This window comes from Ambystoma mexicanum, chromosome 12 (genome assembly GCF_040938575.1).
Source record: "Ambystoma mexicanum isolate Mex_15411 chromosome 12, UKY_AmexF1_1, whole genome shotgun sequence".
NCBI classification, from domain to species: Eukaryota; Metazoa; Chordata; class Amphibia; order Caudata; family Ambystomatidae; genus Ambystoma; species Ambystoma mexicanum.
In genome coordinates, this window is record NC_090936.1 from 559,520,689 (window position 1) to 559,542,963 (window position 22,275).

A 22,275-nucleotide genomic window follows, 5' to 3' on the forward strand; every position below is an offset into this window, starting at 1 on the left:
CAATGAACCACACCCTAAACTCCTAAATGTCTATTTCCTACAATTCCATTTCCATTTCCACCCTGCTCATAGTGGGAGGATGTGCATGTGCGCTTTCCCATCTACAGTGAGGGCCATGGCCCAATACAGCTGTGACAATACTTCTTCCCTTTGGACAGTCACTTTTTGCAGCACTCCCCAAATTGGGTGTTGTTATATTTCAAAATAAGCATGCACCAATCGCATACAAAACCTCTGCATTGCACACTGTCATTTATATACCCCACTCCTTTTTTACTGTTAAACACGCTCAATACATGTTCCGTTTGTTTGCAAAGCCCCTTTAAAGAATGCACTATTGCAGCATCCACAAACATCCTAACATGCCCCCAGCACACCTTTAGGTATGCACACAACATTGCAACCCTTTTGACACCCACCGCAACACTACACATCCAAGCAAGCGACCATGTGGGCACCGAACATTATGCACAAATGTTACATTCTTAGCGCCAGTTCTACCCATCTCCCCCAAACCATAAAACACCCTACGCACTAGCCTGCACCACCCCTACACACTACCATTCACACGCTATTGTGTCACTGCCAACCTATGCACACCAACTTCACAACATTTGGCCTACTTCAATAAATGTGCACACATCACAGTAACCAACCACATGTAAACTGCCCTTCAACCATACCCTCCATACTCACCCTGTGGCCACACTATCCAACTTCTCACTGCACCATCTCCTGCCGGACACCAAATACTGTGGCAGGTTCCAACTATCACCACAACCATAGAATGCACAATTCACGCTTTGCAGCTCCTTTGTCCTGCTGTAGCACGTCGACAATGTGCCCCACATGCATTCCCCATAGATCACCACTCTGTGCCACAAAAACACTGCCAAACCTGCATTGCTCCAGTGGGTCTGCTCCCTGCACACATTCCCCCCACAGTAATTGAACAATACATGTCAGCATATCGCCAACTACCACTATGGACATATGCACCACTGCCACCAGCACTCCTAACCAACCTCGACACTGCAATGGACATACACATGATTACGTATAACTGTTACCATAATGAATAAACATTACACTGTCTCTGCACCCCTGCGCCCTTTCATCCACATACTATTCTCTTCCACTCAGAAAGCATTGTTTCACTGGCAACGTAAGCACAACATGTTTAGAACATTTCCCATTCTGCAAGCATTGTGCACACAGCACACTAGCCAAGCACATATAAGATGCCCTTCAACCATACCCTGTAACTTACTTAACTTACTGATAGTATACAAGCATTGCACTCAGTGCCCACACAGCGTGACTTTTCTCTGCAGCAACTCCAACCACAGAGCACTGCCATGGAGGTATGCAGTAACAAATTGCAACAGTTACCGTAATGTACAAACAAGACACTCTCTCCTGCATCGCTGTGCACTTTCAATCACACACTATGGGCGTACCCACTACCATTCACAAAGTATTGTGCCACTGCCAACCTACCCACAATCTATTTGCAACAGTGGCCTATAATGGCTGAAATAGGCTCCACACCCATTCCTTACATGTCACCACCCTCTAACTCATGCACATTGAAAAATACGTTACTGGCGTGCATGTCCTCAAGGCCTAGGCTCTTGAATGCATGGCCTACGGCCATGCATCCAATAGTCTAGTCCTTGCACACACTCACTGCAATGTAATGCAATGTAATGCCACCATGCATGTCTCCATGTCAGCTTCTGCGACAATCCACATAGACACCACTGCCACCAACACTCCTACCCAACCTGTACACCGCCATGGCACTACACAGCAGCAAATGGAAACAGTTAACATGATGGCCATGTGGGCAGCTACCATTTTGCACAAACGTGCCACACGCAGGAAGCAGCACTTCACGCAATCTCCCCCACACCATAAAACACTCAATCACAAACCCAGGTCGCACTTACCAGAATGCACAAACATACCACATCCTCCACCACCTTTACCCACAGCCATTCACAAAGAATTGTGTCACTAACCACATTTTCCCAACATTCAGCCTACTTCAGCAATTCTGCACACAGCATAGGCCTTGAACACACCTACAGCAACGTAATGCCACCATGCATTTCACCATTTCACCAACTACGACCATCGACATACACACCACTGCCACCAGCACTCCTAACCAACCTGTGCACCACCACGTAGCTATGCAGCAACAAATTGCAACAGGTAACACAATGTAGAAAGAAAGCACTCTCTCCTGCACCCCTATACACTTTCATTCACATACTATAGGCGTACCCACTTCCATTCACAAAGTACTGTGTCACTGGCAACATACCCACATTCAGTTTGCAGCACTAACGCTACTGCAACCAATTGGCACACACCACACTTTGCAAGCCCCACCCTGTACCGGATGCAGACTGAAACATGCCTTCCTGCGGTGTGTATGTTGCAGCCCTATGCTCCTCAGTGCATGCCCTACAGCCTACGGGCTTCGGCCATGCACCCAATAGTGTAATCCTTTCACAGACCCACCACAACTTCACTCACCCATGCATGCCTCCATGTGGCCAACTACCACATTCCATTCGCAGCGCAAAGCCACCCGCGCTCCCACCCAACCTAGCTTATGTGAAATTCACTCCCCATCTTCAAATGACCTGCCATCACTCACCACGAAAAAGGTTTTCTGCAAACAGGTTGCGGCAGAAACTAAGGTACCGTTATGACAGCTGCCTCCAATCACCACAGAAAATACTAGCCTACGTATGTCACATGAACAACTTCTCATTCCCCCAGCCATTCCTTCCTTTATGGCCACTGACACAATGTGTACGGTACATTATCCAGACCCTGCCGCCGCCACACTGTCCTCCGATACACCATGATGGCTTTCCCAAAAAATGTTGACGCACAGCATGCTTCCCTCCAGCCAACCACCGGCCGCGTCCAAACTTCTCCAACACCATGCCGTACCGCAATCTAATGGCACTTCTGTCCGCGGAGCGAACAGGGAAATGGGTCAGCGGAATGGACCTAGATATCACTAATTTTTTTAGATGTATATTTCAATGCTTTGTCACAAATTTACAGGTCCGATTTCCACTGAACACACAAAAGCATGCTTTCTGGACCAAGCCCCTATTCCTGGCGCACATTTGGAGTAAATGCCTCTAGCCATTCGCCTGTAGCCGTGCGCAAATGTATTCCCCATTCAGTCTATGGAAGAAAAAAAAATGTGGGACCCCCCTGTAAATTCACCCCTACACAAAACCTTGCCCAACTTGGCACAAACATTCAGAGCCGCCCATATACTCTTTCTGCAAAGTTTGGTGAGGATTTGTCCAGGGGGAGCGAAGTTATAAGCCACTGAAAAGGTGCTCTTCCTATGAGTTTAGCAACTTAACCATAACTACAGGGCTACCGCGGGCCGTGTAATATATATATAGCCTTCACAAAGTGTATCAGTGCCATTTCATATGGTTCAATGTGACGATTAATTTGTGAAGGTATTTTAGAGATTCTGCCTGAGAAATAACAGCACTATCCATAATCTCTAATTCCTCTTTTCAGTAAGGACTTAATCGCCTTGGTATATTCTGCATAGATATGCCATGTTCCTTGAGTCTAATCTTTGGTGATTATGACATACAAATATCCTACATCACACATATAGCAGTCAATGGATGTATTTCGTACATATGTCTTCTGTATGCAAATTGTGGTTAGTGAAGAAAATCCAGGGTGTTTGTTGAACCTGCACATTTTTATTTCCTAGTGACAATCCACTTGAAGTTGGATGAAGTTAAGGTGTCAACCTCCAAAGCAAACAATGCAGGTCCCCTGGGTGTATCCTCACTGCTGTATCTATGTCTAAAAACAGTTGTTTCCCCTCAGTTTGGCTTTCTCTAGTGACATTTGAAAAAAATCAATATTTTACACAGGTAGCCCTTTTAAATGTTATACATTTTTTTAACATCTTTTTAGCTTTCTGTCTGTGATGTGTCGCAAAGTCTGCCCCTCTCTCACTTTCCATGCTACTAAACTTTTAATCTCCTCCCTTATCTTCTCTCGCCTCTTCTACTGCTCCTCCTTACTCTATGGACTACCTACTTCTCATCTCGGCCCCCTCAAATCTATCTACCATTCTGCCATCCGTAGCCTCTGTCTCCTTTACTCCCATGACTCCATCTCTGCTTCCCTTTCCTCCCTTGGCTGGCTTCCTTTTCACTCCCAATTTAAATTTCATTTTCTCTGCTTAGTCTTTAAATCTCTCCATGGTCTTGCACTACCTTATCTCTCCTCCCTCCTCTCTTTCTACACTCCCTCCCGATCCCTTCGTTCTGCTGACCACTTCCTTCTCACAGTTTCTCCATCCCCTTGTAGGCCCTCCCGTTTCTGCTTCTTCCAGCTCCTAGTCCCCCTGCACTGGATCTCCTTAGCTCTCTCAATCCGCTCTATTCCTACCTTCTCCTCAATCCGCACTTCCCTTAAATCTCTCCTTCTCCATTCCCCGCCTTGAAACCCCTTCCCCTTCTTGCTTCCCCTCCTTCCTTTATCTTTTTCCCCTTAATCATCTCCCTCCCCTCACCCACCACCCCACTCTCACCCTTTCCCCTTCCGTTCCCTCCTCGTTCCCCTCCTCACCCCGCCCTCTCCCTCTCAATCCTACTGCACTACTCTCCCTATTGCCTTCAGTTTAATTGCTCTTCTTACTGTTTTGTTGGATTTATTCATAATTGTAATTTGCTTCTACTGTTATAATGTTATATGTATCAAGTTGTTAAAATGTTCAGCGTTTTGGAGTAAAGCGCTAGATAAACAAAATAAATACAAATACAAATGTTAATTCCTGAAGGAATGGCCTACCAATGTTCTTATCTCGGGCGGCTCCCTGCAAGAAAACTCAATAAACCCAATGTGTGAATTACCTACTGAATGTTTTTGTCTCTGTCAATAGTCTGCTGTTTGTGAAGTCAATCCCATATGCATATTTCATGATTGACTTCCCTGTTCACAAAACTAGGAAAAACAGTTCCACTTTCAACCGCTTTGTAAGTTGGAGACATATTTCTAAATGATACATTTGTTAGGGCTTCTAGCTAATACTCACCCCCAGTGCCTTTGGCTTTCCCTGGTAAAAATGCTGCAAAGCGAGTGGGATTGAGCTTCTCCAAGCATGCAGAGCCATGTGAATGGGAGGTCAACAAGATCTCAGGTAGCTGTGGTGAAAAACAAAATCAACAGCAAGTGAAAGACAGTCAGTTTAGGCTTATTGTATTTAATATGTAGCGTGCAACGAAGTGTTTGAGATCAATACAGGCCTATCACATTTGACATTGTCTTGGGGCAGTAAAAAGTTGCAGGCTTTGAGAAACCAGTTATGTCCATTCAGGGGCCTCAATTTACCAAAATCCCAGGTTTAGGGATATCAGGCACCTAATGATATCACATGAATTGACATCACATGACCCTTTGTCCAGGTGACATTACAGGAAGTGCCATCACAAACGTAGAATAAAATACAATAAGTTTGAATAATAAAATAACAAATAGCACTAAAGCAGAAAAAAGGCTATTAAATATGATACTGTCCCAATATGTAACAGGTGCAGTCATGATATGCCTTGGGCACACGCAGCAGAACCATCATAGCAGGAACACTGCTTTCTTATGCCAACATTGCCTCATATGGCCAGTCACTGCTATATTATACCAGTCAAACCCTCACATGCCCGGTATAGTCATGATGAGCTAAACAGCCTTACATGATAGGCTCGACTATAAAATGATAAGTGCAGCTTCATAAACCCAATAGTTCAAACATATACCAGGTTAAGTCTTAGGAACCATATATAGTTATAATTTGGAAGCTGCAGCCTCACAAACCCAAGCTATGTGATAGCAGCCAAGCAAAGGCTCAATCACCGAAGTACTGTCAGTTTATGTCAGCAACGCCTGATATAGTATACATGATTCAACTTGCTCTTTTATAGTGTATAGTACCTTGCATTACTTATTTGGTCATCTCAATTTGAGAATGTAAGGAACATTAAGGCATGTGAGATAAAGTGATTTGCCCAAGATCACACATGTTGATCAAGTGAGGAAGCCCATTTCAGTTTCTCCAATTTACCTTTTAGCCAACATCTCCTACTATTCCATCTTTAATTTTACAGTTACATGCACGATTTTTGCATTGTGGTCTTTCATGAGAAGAAACAGTTGTTTTTCGTTATTAAAGACGATATATTAAGCACAAAAGTGTATTCTAAATGAATCTGAAAATATAAAGAAATCTTAATTGAAAACTTTTGGATGAAACAAGTACGACTTATTGTGATGGATGCAGAAGAATTGCAGCAACTAGAAGTTATCACTTAATTCACGGAGCTATACCCACCCATTTCGATATACAGCATGAACAAGTTAATTTCCTAAATAAACAAAGGTACCTAGAAAAAACGGTTTTTCACAGTTTACATTGAAGTGTGAGACATAACACATACGTCACATTCAAGCAAACTTCAAACACAGAGATGACACACACACAGAATACCAAATAAAGACAATTGGCACAACAAAATTGGATCCATCTCTTTCATTTTTACAAAGGGAACGTATGATGCAGCTATCAGGATCACAAGGGCATGCACAGTCCATTTTGCTTTCAAAGATGTGTCTAGTGCTTGGGTGATTTAGCGATGAAGGTGAAGAACAAGAAGCTGAGCTTAGTTAGGGGTGCTATGGGGAAGGCAAAATGGGCACGAACACCAGATGCGGGTGTCTGATGATACTCCCTTCAGGGAGCGGTCACAACGCCCGACCCAGGAGACTTGGAGGATGTACGCCAGCATCTGGATGATATTCTGCAGGGAGTGATTATCTAAGAGTCCAGGAGCCCCTACGCTTCTCCCATCGTCGTCGCCGGAGGAAAAACAGTGATGTCTGGATGTGTATCGATTACTGTCAGTTTAACACCTGCACTATTCTGGACCAGTACACCAGGCCTCGGATGGACGAGTCTAAAGACTGGAGGGGGTATCTGTACATGTGCCCTCTATATGGTAGGGTAAAGGCACAGAACACCCCAGCCAGGGCTCTCAATTAGGTAGCAATGGACGAGCAGCCAGGCTTAAGCTTTCAGGAGGTGATGCAGGCTGGTTCTTAAGTACAGTGAATACCCAATGCCCCCACAAAGGAATGTCCACACACCATGTTAGGTGATAGCACAGTTTCTTTATATACAAGAACATCCAGGAATATATATACATTTAAATAATAACACTTTGTACTTGGAAATGCTTATTCAAAGAATGACACATATATACACTCTATGTGGTACCACAAAAAACTTAAATGCAGTAAGAGATGCACTAAATGCAGACAGTTTTAAATAGGCATGTGAATTCTTAAGTGAGGTGCATCAGCATAGAATAGGGAAGAAAGGCAGGTTAGTTTCGAACAGTGGCACAATGCTTTCTTTAGACTAGATATACAATACTGTGTGAAGATCCACCTGGGCAACCTGTAATAGATAAGTTAGTGTGTAACGTATCTTGTCTTTTACAGCTCAGGTCAATAATGTTCTTTCTTTAAGAGGTTCTACCACCCCAAAGTACCTGAGAGGCAACAGGATAACAGGATCCAAGACAAATCTGGGACCCCTTGACGACTCCCGAGGATAGAAGATGCTCTTCCTCGTCACAGTACCTTTTGTACCTTGGCTGGGTTTCTCGGCTTCACATTGAAGATTCCCTCCAAGGGTGGACCTCCCTTGGAAGAAGGAGCCACTGGGATGCTGAGTCCACAAGAAAAATTGAACCAAAGTCTTTCTGAAGTGCAGCAGTTTTGCTCTTCACAGTGCTCTTCGTTGGCTGACGATGTCTCCAACTGTGAAAGTCCTGTGAAGATGAAACTTGATGTGGGATCCTTAAAGGCTTGGCAGATGAGAATAAGACCCTTGGGACCCTTCGATGACTTCAGATGGCGACGGTTGCATAGGTCACTTTTGGTGTCGTGTTTTGGAATATCGCAGTTTTCTGACTTTCTGTTCTTCGGGGCTGCAGCCGCATAATGGATGTCAGGACAGTTTCTGGTGATGTGGACTCAACCACTGGGGTGGACATCAGATATTCACCAAGTCTGCACCCTTGGGATGTCTTCATTAGCTTCTGGTGGCAGGAAACGCACCAACAGACCTTCCTCTGCACTCAGAAACTCTGGACTCTCTCTAGCGGGAAAAGGTGTTCAGAGATGATGGCAAGGATGTCCCTTGAAAGGTTCTTAGGCAGTTTTGGAACTTTTGCAGCTCTGGGTGTGCAGCAGCACTATGTCAGTGTACCCCCTCTTCTGGGCGGTAGACAGCAATGATTTTCAGCAGTCACGAAACACACCTCCGGACTCTGGGCGTCACCAATGGACTTCTTTGACTCGAGATACCCGGGCACTCTTCTTTAGGACTTACGAAGACCATTTCTCCAGATGGCAGGCACACAGGTTTGGCTTCTAGTCTACTTCTGATGAAGAGTAGCAGTTGCACAAGGGTCCCTTGTAGCCCGGGGAGAGGTCTCATTTGCAGGTCCTCTCTGGATCAGTCCTTGGAAGAACACTGCAGCTTTTGGATTACACAAAGAAATGCAGCAGCAGACTTCTCCTCTAGCTGGGTTTCAAGGAACAGCTTCTTCTTGCTTCAGCTTCAACTTCAGCTTTTGAACAAATTGGTAAATGAGAGGTCCCCAGATACACTCACCTGTTCCCTATTCACTCTGGCTGAGCCAGGCTCAGTCAGCTAATCACGCAGAAGTGCATTCATGCAGGCAGGCAGCCAATCTGGCTCACAGGTATTCAGCCCATTCACTCCACCCATAGACCCATAGCAAAGAATGTGGATTGGGGTAAGTAACCAGCCTTTCAGCACACTACATTGCATTCATGTCACTTTCAGTCAGACACCCACAACACAGAATGTGAGTTCACCTCAGACTCCATTCATACAGGGCCCTCCCCTAGGGTTCTAAGTTATTTTGCCGCAGGATTTTTCGTCGCGGGACTTTTCATCGCCTTTTTTTATCGAAAAATAAAATGGTTTTTTTTTTTGGGGGGGTTACCCCCCAAATCCCCTTTTTTAAATTATTCCCTTTCACCCACAAATATTTATTTAATTTTTAAACACCCCCACAAAAAAACGGTTTTTTTTTTCGATAAAAAAACGGCGATGAAAAGTCCTGCGAAGAAAAATCCTGCGGCAAAAGAACTGTATACCGTACCCACAACACACAGCCCCTGGTAAGGCTCCTGTCAGTCTGACAGGAGGGAGCCCCAGAGCCATATATGGTATTTTCACCAAAGAGCCATCAGGAGGAAAGGGACCAGAGATATATATGCTGTTTCAACCCAACATCCACTCAAGAGGAAAGGAACAGAGACAGGGCTTCCCGTGACTTTGGTAAACATGGTAAAAGGCAATAGAAACCAAGAGGCCACAGGGGCCATCTTGCCTTCCATCAGAAATCAATTGATTCCTATGGCAGGGCCTGGGAGTCCCAAAATGGAAGACACTCAGAACCACTGCCAAGTCAGCATGTAGCTGCCACCAGCCCATACCCTGCTCTGTTGGCAGCACACATGTGCCCCAAAACACTCATAAGGTGCACAAGGGTGTACCCCCACCCATGGGTGCCATAGGGGTATCCCATGAGTGATGCTCACCAAAATAAGAACATGAAGAGCTGCACTGCCAGAGGTCCAGCTAGCCCTCAGTGGCAGAAAGCATAGAGAAAACACACACACAGAAGTGGTAGGACAAGGAACAAGAGGCCCTATCCCGACATAAGGCATTTCCAATATCACAACAAGGCATTGAACTGCCTGACTGAGCTACGTGGTTTATGGTCCTGGACTTGCATAGTGGCTGTTACCAGATCCTGATGGATATGGCAGATCATAAAATGACAGCTTTCATCTGTCCATTAGGAATTTACAAGTTCATCAGGATGCCTCAGGTGATCTCTGGTTCACCAGTGACTTTCCAGCACATCCATGAAAAGACCATCAGCAACATGAACCTCCTGGAGGTACTTGGTACTTATGTACCTGGATGAAATCATTGTGTTCAGGAGGGCTCTTGAAGAACACAACAGGAGGTTCATGAAGGTGTTGGATCATCTACAGGAGCAAGGGCTTAGGGCCAGTGTGGATTAGTGGCAGTTTTGCCAGGCAAGTGTCAAGTACACCGGACACATCATCTTCACGGATGGCATTGCTGTGGGTCTAGCAAAGTTGGAAACCCTTCTCACCTGGCCTAGACCTCAGACCCTCCAGAGGTTACAGAGTTTCCTTTCATCAAGCATGTGGATGAGAGTTTAAAAGAATTGGGAGCTGTTGTCTACCAGGAGACCAAATGTGACATGATACCTGTCACTTTCGCCGGGCGAGGACTGCACGTAGCAGAGAAGATCTCCCCAGCCCACAAGTTTGCCATTGAAGTGGGCCGTTACAGAGAAGTTCCAGGATTACCTCTACGCAGCCTCCATCACGGGGAGGAGAGACAACAACCCGCTCACGTATGTGTGGAAGTCGGTGAAGCTGGATGCTACCGGACACTGATGGCTCGCCACACTGTCCACATAAAATTTCAGTTTACAGTACAGACCTGAGAACACTAACATTGATGCTGGTGCCCTCTCTCGGAGGCCTCACGCTAAGCCCGATGATACAGCTGGATCCACCTTGTGGAAGGAGTTGTCCTCAGCAGGCGCCAGAGTTATCTGCCAGGCTGCAAGTCAGTAGGAGCCAGACAGAACCAGGAGTGTGAATTGCTTGGAGTCATCAGTTGAGGCGGTAACTGCCATCTACTGCAACATCACTATTCTGGCGGTATCTGAGCTACAGCGTCTGACCCGAGATGAGATTTGTATGTCACAGCTAGCGGATTCTGGCACCGCTCAGTTCTTGGTTCTTTTCCTTCCCTGTAGCTTTTAAACCAGCTGTAAAGTGTTCAAATAAGAAATTTGCTATAAGACATGAAACCCCACAGTGCTCACGTCAGAGAGGATCTCAGGGTCTTTAGCCCTGAAGTCTGCTCTGATGTTAGCACTGTCCTCTGTGTGTTCGCGATATTTTGCTTGCATTGAGGATTTCTAGCTTCCGCTGCCAGCATGTGCTGCAATGCCATCACAGGAGAGCTACAAACCCAAAGTGTGAGCAAAATACTGCATACACACAGTAGACAGTGCTCACGTGAACAATGTCCTCTATGTGTTCATGAGATTTTGGTCACACTTCAGATTTCTAGCTCCCCGCTGCTGGCAACGTGGCGCATGCCAGCAACGGGGAGCTAGAAATCTGAAGTGCAAGCAAAATCCCACAAACACACCAAGGACAGTGCTCACGGATTTTGAGCACTGTCATCAGTCTGCAGGATTGTGTTCAGAAATCACATTGTAAACTGAAATGACAAATAAATAAATACTTATGTGAACCATAAATAGTATGACAGTAACTTTGTTTTCCCTATTTTAAACAAAGGAATACAAGTATATGAATGCAAAATTATGTCAGCCTAAAATTATGCCAGCATTTCAGTCAAGTCATAAAGACACACAAACAAAACTGTGTGGCAATACTATCTGTAAGAAAGCATTATGGGCCTGATTTGAAAAATTGTTTATCAATGGGAAAATCAATGTCAATGCTTCCAGAATAAATTAACTACTTGTAGAATTGCCTTCTTACTGCTTGGGAACTGTCACCTAAACATTCCACCTGCTTGAGAAATGGCAAGTGTATGGGAGTGAGGGGTCCCCAGGCCCCCTCGCGCCGTACACTCCTCAGTACAAGGCTTGGACCACGTGCCTCCGGTAGTGGGATCGGTAGTGGGATTGCCCCTTGCCCTTATGTAAAGTTAACCACGGTTGACCGCTACATAGATGGGACTACTGAGCAGGACACGGGGCATCCATCTTTTGTGCCCCCTTTTGACTCCATCTTAGGTAAACAGGCCTCACTGCGATAGTACAGCAATGCTCAGCTCCCCTTCCACCGCAGCAGCCAAGGACAGAGACACACACACACAAGGCGCGCAGGCAGCTGGCTGGCCCCCACCCTTGCACTCCCCCTGCGAAGGAAGGCTCTGCGCTCCCATTCTCACGCAGAAGCCGGAGAAAGTTGGAACAACCAATATGATACAGTTTTCTTCCTCTGAGATCACTGCTAGCATGAGAACCAGCATGTGAACCAGGATGAGCTAAGCACTTTCTGCTCGTTCGCCCCCATAAACGTGCAAGCCAACCACCCCCATTTAGAACAATTTATAGCCATCTTGACCCTGCGCTCCCTATAAGGTATTTCTTTCAAGTGCCAGACCCTCGCCTGTGCTGCGAAACCCACCCAACACACCCACTGCTAACCTTAAGCATTTTACTACAATATATGTTTTTCCTCATACTAGTTTTGAAGTTTAGGAGATATGTGAAACAGAGCTTGATTCTTTTTACATGCACAATAGAGGTCAAGGCCTCTAATTAAAGCCACAAATGACCCAATTGTACTGACAATAATTATTATGTGTAACTTGTGTAGAAATATGAAAAGTAGCATAAAATGTTTTAGATAATTTGTTATTTAGTGTTTTTCGAATGCAACATATTAGCTTAGGTAGTGACCACAGTGACCGGACCCTGACCTGCGTGGAGCACAAGATATTTGACGTCTGTCACTCAGCCAACCAGAAGGAAAAGATGCCACCCACACCTACAGCACCACACCGCCTGGCCAATCGGGTCCATTTAGCACTTTTTGTTAGAGTTACTTTAATTGATATATATACGAGTATGATGTAAATGTTAGGTAGGGGTTTTTTGGGTTATTTCCTAGCTGGAGAAATAAACCATCCTTTGAACTCTTGCAGCCGGGTCTCAGTGCCTCCTTCCCTGACAGGGGTGGTTATTTTATTTTCTCTCACACGTAGTAAGCCGGGGAAAGGCACCTACATTTTTGGTGACCCTGCGACGTGATTTAGAGAGGTGCCTCGCGGCCTTCACCGCCCAGCAGCGAGATCCAGGACGCCCCCAGCAAAACAATCGCCTCCACGGTTGACCAGACTGTGCACATCAAGAAGAGAGGGTCAAGGGTTCCCGGTTGATGAATACCCGATCGAAAAGGCTGCTCGCCAAGGCAGGCCACGGCTTGATTGGGGGACGGACCTGAGCGAGGTCCGGCCGTGAGCGGCGACCCTCGGAATACCTGACTGAACACGTGGAGTCCCGGTTGCAAAGACCCCAAAGGAAGGTAGGGGGAAATACGGGAAGAAGGGAATTGGCAACAAAGGGAAGGTAGTTAAGAATAGGGTCTGTGTGAGTGACGGTGAGGCTTTTCTGATCTATCCTTTATATGACCATTAGGTGTTGTAGAAGGCGGCGCCGCATAGCATTTGTCCCGACCAAGTGCAGAATAGAGATAAAGAGAAAAATAGTAGGGGTCTCGTATATTGAGTAGACTCGGAGTAGTTTTTAGAATATTCTGTTTCCGTGGAAGTAAGAAATCTTGAGACATAATAAAGGTGAAAGAGGTGGGGAGCGAATGCGAAATAGTAGGTAGAACAGGAAAGAAGAAAAATCAGGGACAGTAACGGGAATAGGGAAAGAACAAACGCGCGCAGGCAGCGCATGTGTATGTTGCATGATTATATGTTTGTTGGTCTGCTTTGTGTACATGTTTTGTTGAACACGCTAAAGTATTTCAGTACAAGTAACTTTTTTGATTAATAAATAATAGGCAAATAAATAAATTGTGAGAGGTGACCAGGTAACACCTCTCAGAAAGAACAGCTAATGTGACATACCATAATTGCAAGCTTTGATAAAGAACGTATTTTTCACATATTGTAACTGACATATCAAGTGAGAGGTGGGAAGGGACTCAAGGGTACCAGAACACACAAGAAAGGAGAAGAAGCGTTGCCATGGGGGGAGTAACGCCACTGGCACATATTTGCCAGCACCTTCCACTATATAGCGACAGGATACAGAAGTATCACGATCAGTGGATCACTGAGATAAAAGGAGATGGGGTCATACCAATTTGGCCAGAAGGAGGTCATTTGACAAAAGAGTGTTGGACCTAGTATCAACACATTTACTAGCACGATACAAAGGGAAACAATTACAGAACCGGAGAGAAGTATTAGATTTATGGCGAATGTTTGAGGAAGTTACCCCCACGGCAGAGGTAGGTACAAGCCGAATGATAGAAAAGCAGAAAATACCTGAAGAAGTAAGCGGGACACCAAAAGGGGAGTGCTCAACAACTACAACCGAGAACGAAGTAACAAAAATCTATCCCTTAATGACCAGGCCAGCAGTAGGGTTTAGTGAGCCCATGTATATACCACCCACCCCCACTGCTCAAGGCGGGGCAACAGCCCCCGAGCCTCCACCATATGACAAAGGAGGCCTGTATGTCGCCACAAGTGTGCCTCCTGTGGACATAGCACGTTTAACAGGCTATTTAAATCGCCAGCTAGCACACGCACAAATGGAAATAACGCGTTAAGAGCTCTATGTGACAAAGGGCAAATGTTGCCAGGGGGAGGGGAGGTACCCCCGCTGTCACTGGCAGATTTCACCCCCCCTATAGGGGCAGTAAGCAATGCAACCCCAGCAGTCTCAGTATCAGGGCAATCTATAGCATCACAAGGGACGTCATCACAGCAAAGACAAGAACAAGAGTGGCAGTCAGGACAGTTCCTGTTCCAATTGAATAACAAGCCAGTGAGAATTATACGCCCAGATACACCGAAGAGTCAACAAAGTGGAGATCAGGGTGAAAGACAAGGAAGTGAACCCAAGGAAAACTGGGAGGATAATAACGAGCTAGAGTCAGAAACAGAAGAAGTATGGGATGATTTAGATGAATACGAAGAGGCAGCTGCCGCAGAAGGTTCCCCACTGCCAAACTGCCGTTACCCAGACACACTATCACCACCATTATGGCAAGGTAGAATAAGACAACGAACAGGGAGGACAGGGAACATACTGGTAAGTAAAACGAAAAAAAGGGAGAACGAGCAAAACAGGAAAGAAACAGAAACTACAAATGCCACTGATACATAAAGGAGCAGGTAGGCCAAACTATATTCCGAGGGCCCAGATGGACAAAAACAACCTGTTAAAACTCCTCCCCCCACTGACGGGAGGAGCAGGTAAGTGGATACATGTATTTGAGAAGAACACGGCAGGCGTGCCGTTAGCTATAGGTGATGTGAAAAGCTTATTAGTATCAGCAATCGGGGACCAAGCAGACACAATCTGGGAAAGGGCAGGGTTCCCTGAAGTAACAATGAGCTGTGATCGCCACGAGGGATCACCATTCAACAATGTTCGAGCACAAGTATGGGATGCATTGCGGTGTGCATTTCCAGACGTTCCAGATTTACATGCAGTGATGCAGTGCACGATGGAGGAGAACGAGGACCCTGCGCAATTCATTTTGCGAGTGCAAGACTTATGGAGAAGCGAAACTGGTACGGCATGGAATCAATCAACAGCTTTATTTTATTTTATCATTCAGAAGGGGTTGCCGAAAGAGGTTCAGAAGGCCTTGGACAAAATAGCTGGGATCGAAGCCAAAGGGTGGCCTGAAATTCAGAGCATAAATGTACACCATTGGAGGAGGATCAAAGAGAAAGAAAAGGAGGTCATGCAAAAGAGGCTGGCCTACGAAGCAAAATTAGTGCAGACGAAATTAGTGAAGGTTGCCGCCCTTACTGCCAGCGTAACCGCAGACAGAGGAAACGAAGGAGAGGAAAACGTGGGAGGAAGACCCATTGGGATAGCAGCGCAGTGGGTTGGAGGGGACCAAGGACAGTGGAACGGAGGGGAACAGCCATGCCAAGGATCACAGTGGCAGAACAGGCCGTCCCAAGGAAGAGGTGGGTACCGCGGGCAGAGGAGAGGATACGGAGGAATGGGAAACAGAGGGTATGGTGGGCAAGGACCAAGAGGAGGACAACAGGGGTCATGTTGGAATTGTGGAAGGTGGGGACATTATTCACGAGATTGTAGAATGTGACCATCAGGTTATTTTCACGGGCAGCAGCAGCCCATGAACTATGAAATAGAGTGGGGCTGCCCACACCCAGGTAGCCCTTGTGGAGCTCCAATGGGGAGGGGGAGACAACAAGATCAATACTGATATGACCCCCAAATGCAACAAAGACATCCAGCCCCACAACAGCAGCAACAGCAGCAGCCACAACAGCAAAACGCACTACAGCCCATGGCAAGACAAAACTCAGTAGGGAACATAAATAATAAACCTTTTGCAGCGGCCGCAAACAGTGCCACTGCACCATTCCGTGGCATAACAGTGCCAGGTCAGCAAAGATACCAAGACTAGGACAGCCCACAGGGAGCACTTGCGTGTCCAGTCCTATTCACCACACAAAGTGCAAATGAGGAACCACTAAAGGCGGCAGAGATAGGAAACAAGCAGTTTATCTTTATGGTAGACTCTGGAGCAGAAAAATCATGTCTCACAGAAGGGCGGTTTCAACTCTCGGGAAGCAATTTGGAGACACAGGGGTTCTCTGTGGCTATTTTAAAAGTTCCTTATACAAAAGATCTTGATGTAACAGTAGGGGGAAAAACAGTGCGCGCACCCTTATTGTATTACGAAGACGCGCCAATCAATTTGATGGGACGAGACTTGCTCAGTAAGTTAAACATGACCATAGCCTTTACTGAAAGAGGGATAGTGTGCTCGACGCCAGGGGTATGCCCCGTACGAGCACTCCTGATAATAAGCACGATTACAAAGGAAGTAGCAGTAAGAGGGATCCCCACTGACATGGACATGTTCGTTTATGGAATACAGGTATTAGCCCGAGTAGTGCCTGAAATAACTCAAAAAGAGTGGTGAATACCATCAGACTTCATATTCCGCCCAATCACACCAACAGATGTAGTGCCAGGCACAATTATATCTATAGACATTGAGGCAGTTCAAGTATCCAACAAACGCATTGTGGTCATAGGCCTGGACGCGCAGGTACGCGAATGGAGAAGTGTGCTATGTATAGAGCCAAACATAATGCTAAAAGATATAACTGATGAAGAATTGTTTACCGATTACGAGGGGGATGGAGAAATAATAATGGAAATAAGCATACCATGTGACATTATGATCCAATATAGAGAAATACACAACCCACTCATGGCTAACATAAAGGCCACACTGACAATATTTGAGGAAGACATGGCCAGGGTAGCACTTGAAATTTGGACTACAGGGCCACACGATGTGGGATTGTTGCATGAGGTGACTCCCATAAAGATAAAACTGAAACCAGGTGCCCTCCCACCCAGAGTGAAACAATACCCAATATCTAAAGAAGCAGAGGAAGGTATTAGAGAAACAGTGAATGCACTCCTAAGCCAAGGTATCTTAGTGGCATCAACTTCCCCATGCAACACAGCGATTTTTCCGATTAAGAAAGCGAAAGGAGGGGCGTGGAGAATGGTCCAGGACCTCTGCCCACTCAATGACGTCATCCAAAAAGAGTTCCCATTAGTGCCTAACCCGGCATCAATATTGTGCAGTATACCAAAAGAGGCAACTTGCTTCACTGTCATTGATCTGAAAAATGCCTTTTTCTCTGTGCCACTCGCACCAGAGTCGCAGTACCTTACAGCCTTTACATTAGGAAACAGCAGATATGAACACCGCAAACTCCCACAGGGGTATTGCGAGAGCCCAAGCATTTTTAACAGAGTACTACGAGAAGACATCGGCAACATAGATGTAGGGAGCACCATTATACAGTACGTAGACGATTTACTCGTCTGCAGCAAAACAAAAGAAGAGTGTATAGAAGACTCGATAACATTGCTTAACGTATTGGCTGCCAAGGGATACAAGGTGGACAAAGGAAAGTTACAATACTGCCTTGCAGACGTTGTATATCTCGGCCAGCAAATATCTAAAGAATGAAAAAGAATACTACCAGACAGAGCTGCTGCCATTCGACACATTATCATACCAAAAACAGTGAAGGACATGCAGAAATTCCTTGGCATATGTAACTATTGCCGAGAATGGATCCTCGATTATGCAGCATACACACGGCCAATGCTACAAGCACTGAAGGAAGCACAGAAGAACAGGGCCCCAATAAAATGGACACAAGAGACAATTGCCCAATTCTCCCGATTAAAAGACCTTATTGCTGACGCCCCAGTCCTTGCAAATCCAGATTATGAAAGGGAATGTTTCCTGTTTTCACACAGCAATGGAACATTGATGACAGCAGTATTGACACAAAAGACATCGCTAGGCCACAAACTATTAGCGTACTACAGTGGAATATTAGACCCAGTAATGCAGGGACATTTCGCTTGCGAACAGGCCCTCGCTGCAGCGCCTTCGCCCATTGAGAAAAGTGCCACGATCGTAATGGGATGTTCAGTGACGCTATATGCGGAACACTCATTATTTGCTATCTTGGAAAGATCAAAATCTACTCTCACAACAAAGAGAGCATCTGCTTATGAAATAATAATATCCAGTCCAAATGTACATGTGGTAAGATGCAAGACAGTGAACCCAGCCACATTCATTACAGAGCCATGCACAACTGAGGATTTACAGGAACACGATTGTAGCACATATGAGGGAGAGGGCGATGACATTCCCAAAGCAAGAGAAAATGCCCTTACAGAAGGAGAAATCTATTTCATAGACGGGTCAGCATCCATAAACTCAGAGACAGGAGAGAAACATGCGGGGATGGCAGTAGTGCGCATGGAAGAAGACACATACGAAGTGATTGTTCAAAAGCGCCTCCCCTCACATTACTCTGCACAAGCAGCCGAACTGACTGCACTAATCAGTGCGTTACACACAGCCAAAGATTGTGCCGTAACAATATATTCAGACTCAGTTTACGTCACCACCACAGTTCACTCAGGGCTATCACGCTGGCGAAGGAGAGGGTTCAGAAGAGCAGACGGGTCCCCCGTACAACATGCCACATTACTAAATGAACTAATAGAAGTTTTAGCAGAGCCATCGGTAGTGGCAGTGTTTAAATGCCAAGCCCATACCAATAACACAGATGCTGTCTCATTGGGGAACGCGGCAGCCGACACAGCAGCAAAGGAAGCCTCGTACTTCAATAAGACACCAACATCAGAGTATGTTGTAAAAACAGCCACAGCAGAACCACCAGCAGAAGCATACAGTAAGACGCCCATAGCACAATTGATAGAACTCCAGAGAAGGGCCCCACCGGAAGAGCAGGAGTTGTGGGGCAAACGAGGATGTAAACAATCAGCCACAGATCTCATTTGGAGACAGGAAACGACAGGCAAGGTAGTGATGCCTGTAGAATTATTAGAAGTAGCGTTCCAACAACTGCATTTCCCAGCTCACGTTGCAAAACAACACATCGCCTCAGACATTCAGGAGGATTGGTTTGTTCCCAATATGCACGAATACTTGTCTAAATTTGTGATTGAATGTACTACATGCCAAATTTACAATTCAGGAATGACATTACGAACTCTGCGTGGCACTTTGCCACGCCCTACAGGTCCATTCAGAGAACTACATATCGACTACGCCGATATGGGAGAAAGATGTAATGGAGCGAGATACTTGATTGTGGTGGTATGCCCTTTTTCACGGTGGGTGGAAGCAGGCCCCTGTCCCCATCCTGATGCAAAATGCACTGCCAAGTTCCTTGTGCGAGAAGTATTCTCGCGGTGGGGGAATATGTGACGTGATCCGTTCAGACAACAGCACGCACTTTGTGAATGATCTCTTCAAAGAAGTAACCTCCCTTCTGGGGGTGAAACATAAACTATGTTCGATTTATCATCCAATGGCCAATGGAGTTGTGGAGAGGATCAACGGGCTGCTCAAAAGCAATTTATCGAAATTATAGAGCACGTTGAAAAAAAATTGGGTATATTGTCTTGCCCTAGCACTGTTCCAACTCAGAAATCAACCATGCAAGGATCACCATTTAAGCCCGCACGAAATCGTGACGGGGAGAAGAATGCACACGCCGCTCTCTCCTGTTAGGAGGGCGTCTGATGCACACAGGGCTGCCACAGTGCTGGGGGAAGAGTTTAAGGAATACCTAGCACAACTAACGCGCGCAGTACACAGCATAGCAAAACAAATTGCTCCGCCATTTACTGAAGATGTAGCAACAGACACTTCCATGCCGGCAGAAGATAGCCTGGAGGGGCCATTAATGCCAGGGGAACACATTTATGTTAGAAGTTTTGTAAGAAGGTGTAATTCACCAAGATTTCTTGGTCTATACACAGTGGTATACAGCACCCCAACTGCAGTTAAAGTGAAGGGACTGAAATACTGGGTGCACCTCTCAAATGTGAGAAGGGCGCGCAGTGTCGCACTCTCCCAAAATGAAACAAACTGTGTGGCTGACACCGCTAACACAGTCTGACACGATGAAAACTGCAACTAAGACAGGGAAAGAATAGTGAAAAAGCTAAATGTTTTTTTTTATATATATATTCTCTCTCTCTCTCTCTCTCTCTCTCTTTTTTCTTTTTTTTTCTTTTTGAATCTCATATGAATAGTGTTATTTGTTCTATTTTTCTTCATTGTTTTTATGATAAATGGAAAGAAATTGTTAAATGCCTAATTGAGCAAAAAGATGAAAAAGAATGAACAATTGCAAATATGTTTCTTTTCATGATGACTTAACGAATTTGTCTCACCCACATAGATTCAACATGAGCCAATGCGATGAAACGGCTGAGCAGGCTGAAATGTTAGATAGAAATAGGGATGCCACTAGGGCCAGTAGACTAAGTAATGTGGAATGTGTTATAAAATATGCTTCCATACTATTTGCAATAATGATGTTTTATTTTATTTGGTATAATGCTGTTTTATTTGTGGCAAATGAAATGAACAAAGGGGGGAGCGGCGCTAATATGACAAAACGAAGGTCTAAACTAATATGGACTGGAGTAGCAACCGTTTTGAAGGACACTTATAATGTTGAATCAAATAGCATAAATGCAACACCACCCTATGTACAATTACACGTGAACAAAACTGCTATTCCATTGTTCAGTAATACTATGGCTAAGGAAATAGAGCTTGGATGGAATGTAAATGACGATTACTATTGGTTGACTAACTCCATAAATACAAGCATACACACACACACACGGCACCAGAAACCACTACTGAATACACACATGTCACCATGAACAACATTGATGATGCCTGGTCCAGAATATTCCCGCTGCAATATCAACGAGTTGGTACCCAATTAAGAAACAAAAGAAGGAGGAGAAAAAGGGGGGCGGGAAAAAACAGATATGATATTTATCACAATCTGGGGTTAGATGAAATAGAGGACCCCCGACACCCTGACCAATCAAATAAATGGTATTCAGACATGAGCGCCGCAGCAAAGCAAGCAAGTAATGAAAGTTGCTGCGTGTGCTCACTTATTCCTCATGCAACTGGAACCCCAAAAATGTTAATTCCACAGAAAATACCCTTGTCTGAGGCCCAATGTTTGATTCATCTGATGCTGTGTAGAATAAAAAAGACATTTCAGGCACACACAGTCGCCATGGAAAAATTGGAAAACGAACAAACATGCACCAGCAGACGACAAGGAGTAATCTGCCTCCAAGAGCCATTTTTCATCATAAAAGGGACAAGGTATGCAGACGACAAGTGGCATGATGAAACGATTAAATGCAAAGCTGAGGGGCGTAGAGGGCTGCCAGACGAAACATACGAGTGGGCAAAAGAAACGTGCATCCCCATCTGGTCACAGCATATCACCAAGCTGACATGGGTCACACCCCTGGAGAGACCCATAAAGATTCAAAGGGAAATACCGCACAAACTTTGCTTCCATGGAGAAGGGAAGGTGAATATGGGAACCACACAGCAGTGCAATAAGACTTTAATAATACCAGATATGAAAAAAGGCACTGCTGCATTAATGGACATATACTAGATCTGTGGCAAACAAGCTTACCTGCATCTCCCAGCATCCTGGAGGGGCACTTGTGCCCTAGCCACACTTCACTCAGCACTAATGGTGATACCAGAGAGCCACGTTCAGTTTACAGCAAGGCCTTCGGCTGACAGTTCGACAGCAGGCCAATCGGCTGACATATCGGCAGCAGGGCAATCGGCTGAACCATCGACAGCGCCCGTTGAGACAATCACGGAGCCCCCAGCATACGAACTATTGTCAGAAGAAACATTGAG

The 22,275-nt window shown here is 45.4% G+C and overlaps 1 protein-coding gene across 2 annotated transcripts in view; it reads right to left on the bottom strand.

Moving 5' to 3' along the window:
- LOC138513011 (membrane-spanning 4-domains subfamily A member 8-like) overlaps nt 1–22,275 on the bottom strand; it is a 213,670-nt gene that overhangs the window by 187,507 nt on the left and 3,888 nt on the right. For both annotated transcript variants that reach the window (XM_069627727.1, XM_069627728.1), the window contains exon 2: nt 5,111–5,219. In XM_069627727.1, coding sequence (XP_069483828.1) covers nt 5,111–5,188 — 78 coding nt within the window. In that variant the 5' untranslated portion in view covers nt 5,189–5,219. The remainder of the gene's footprint in view (nt 1–5,110; nt 5,220–22,275) is intronic.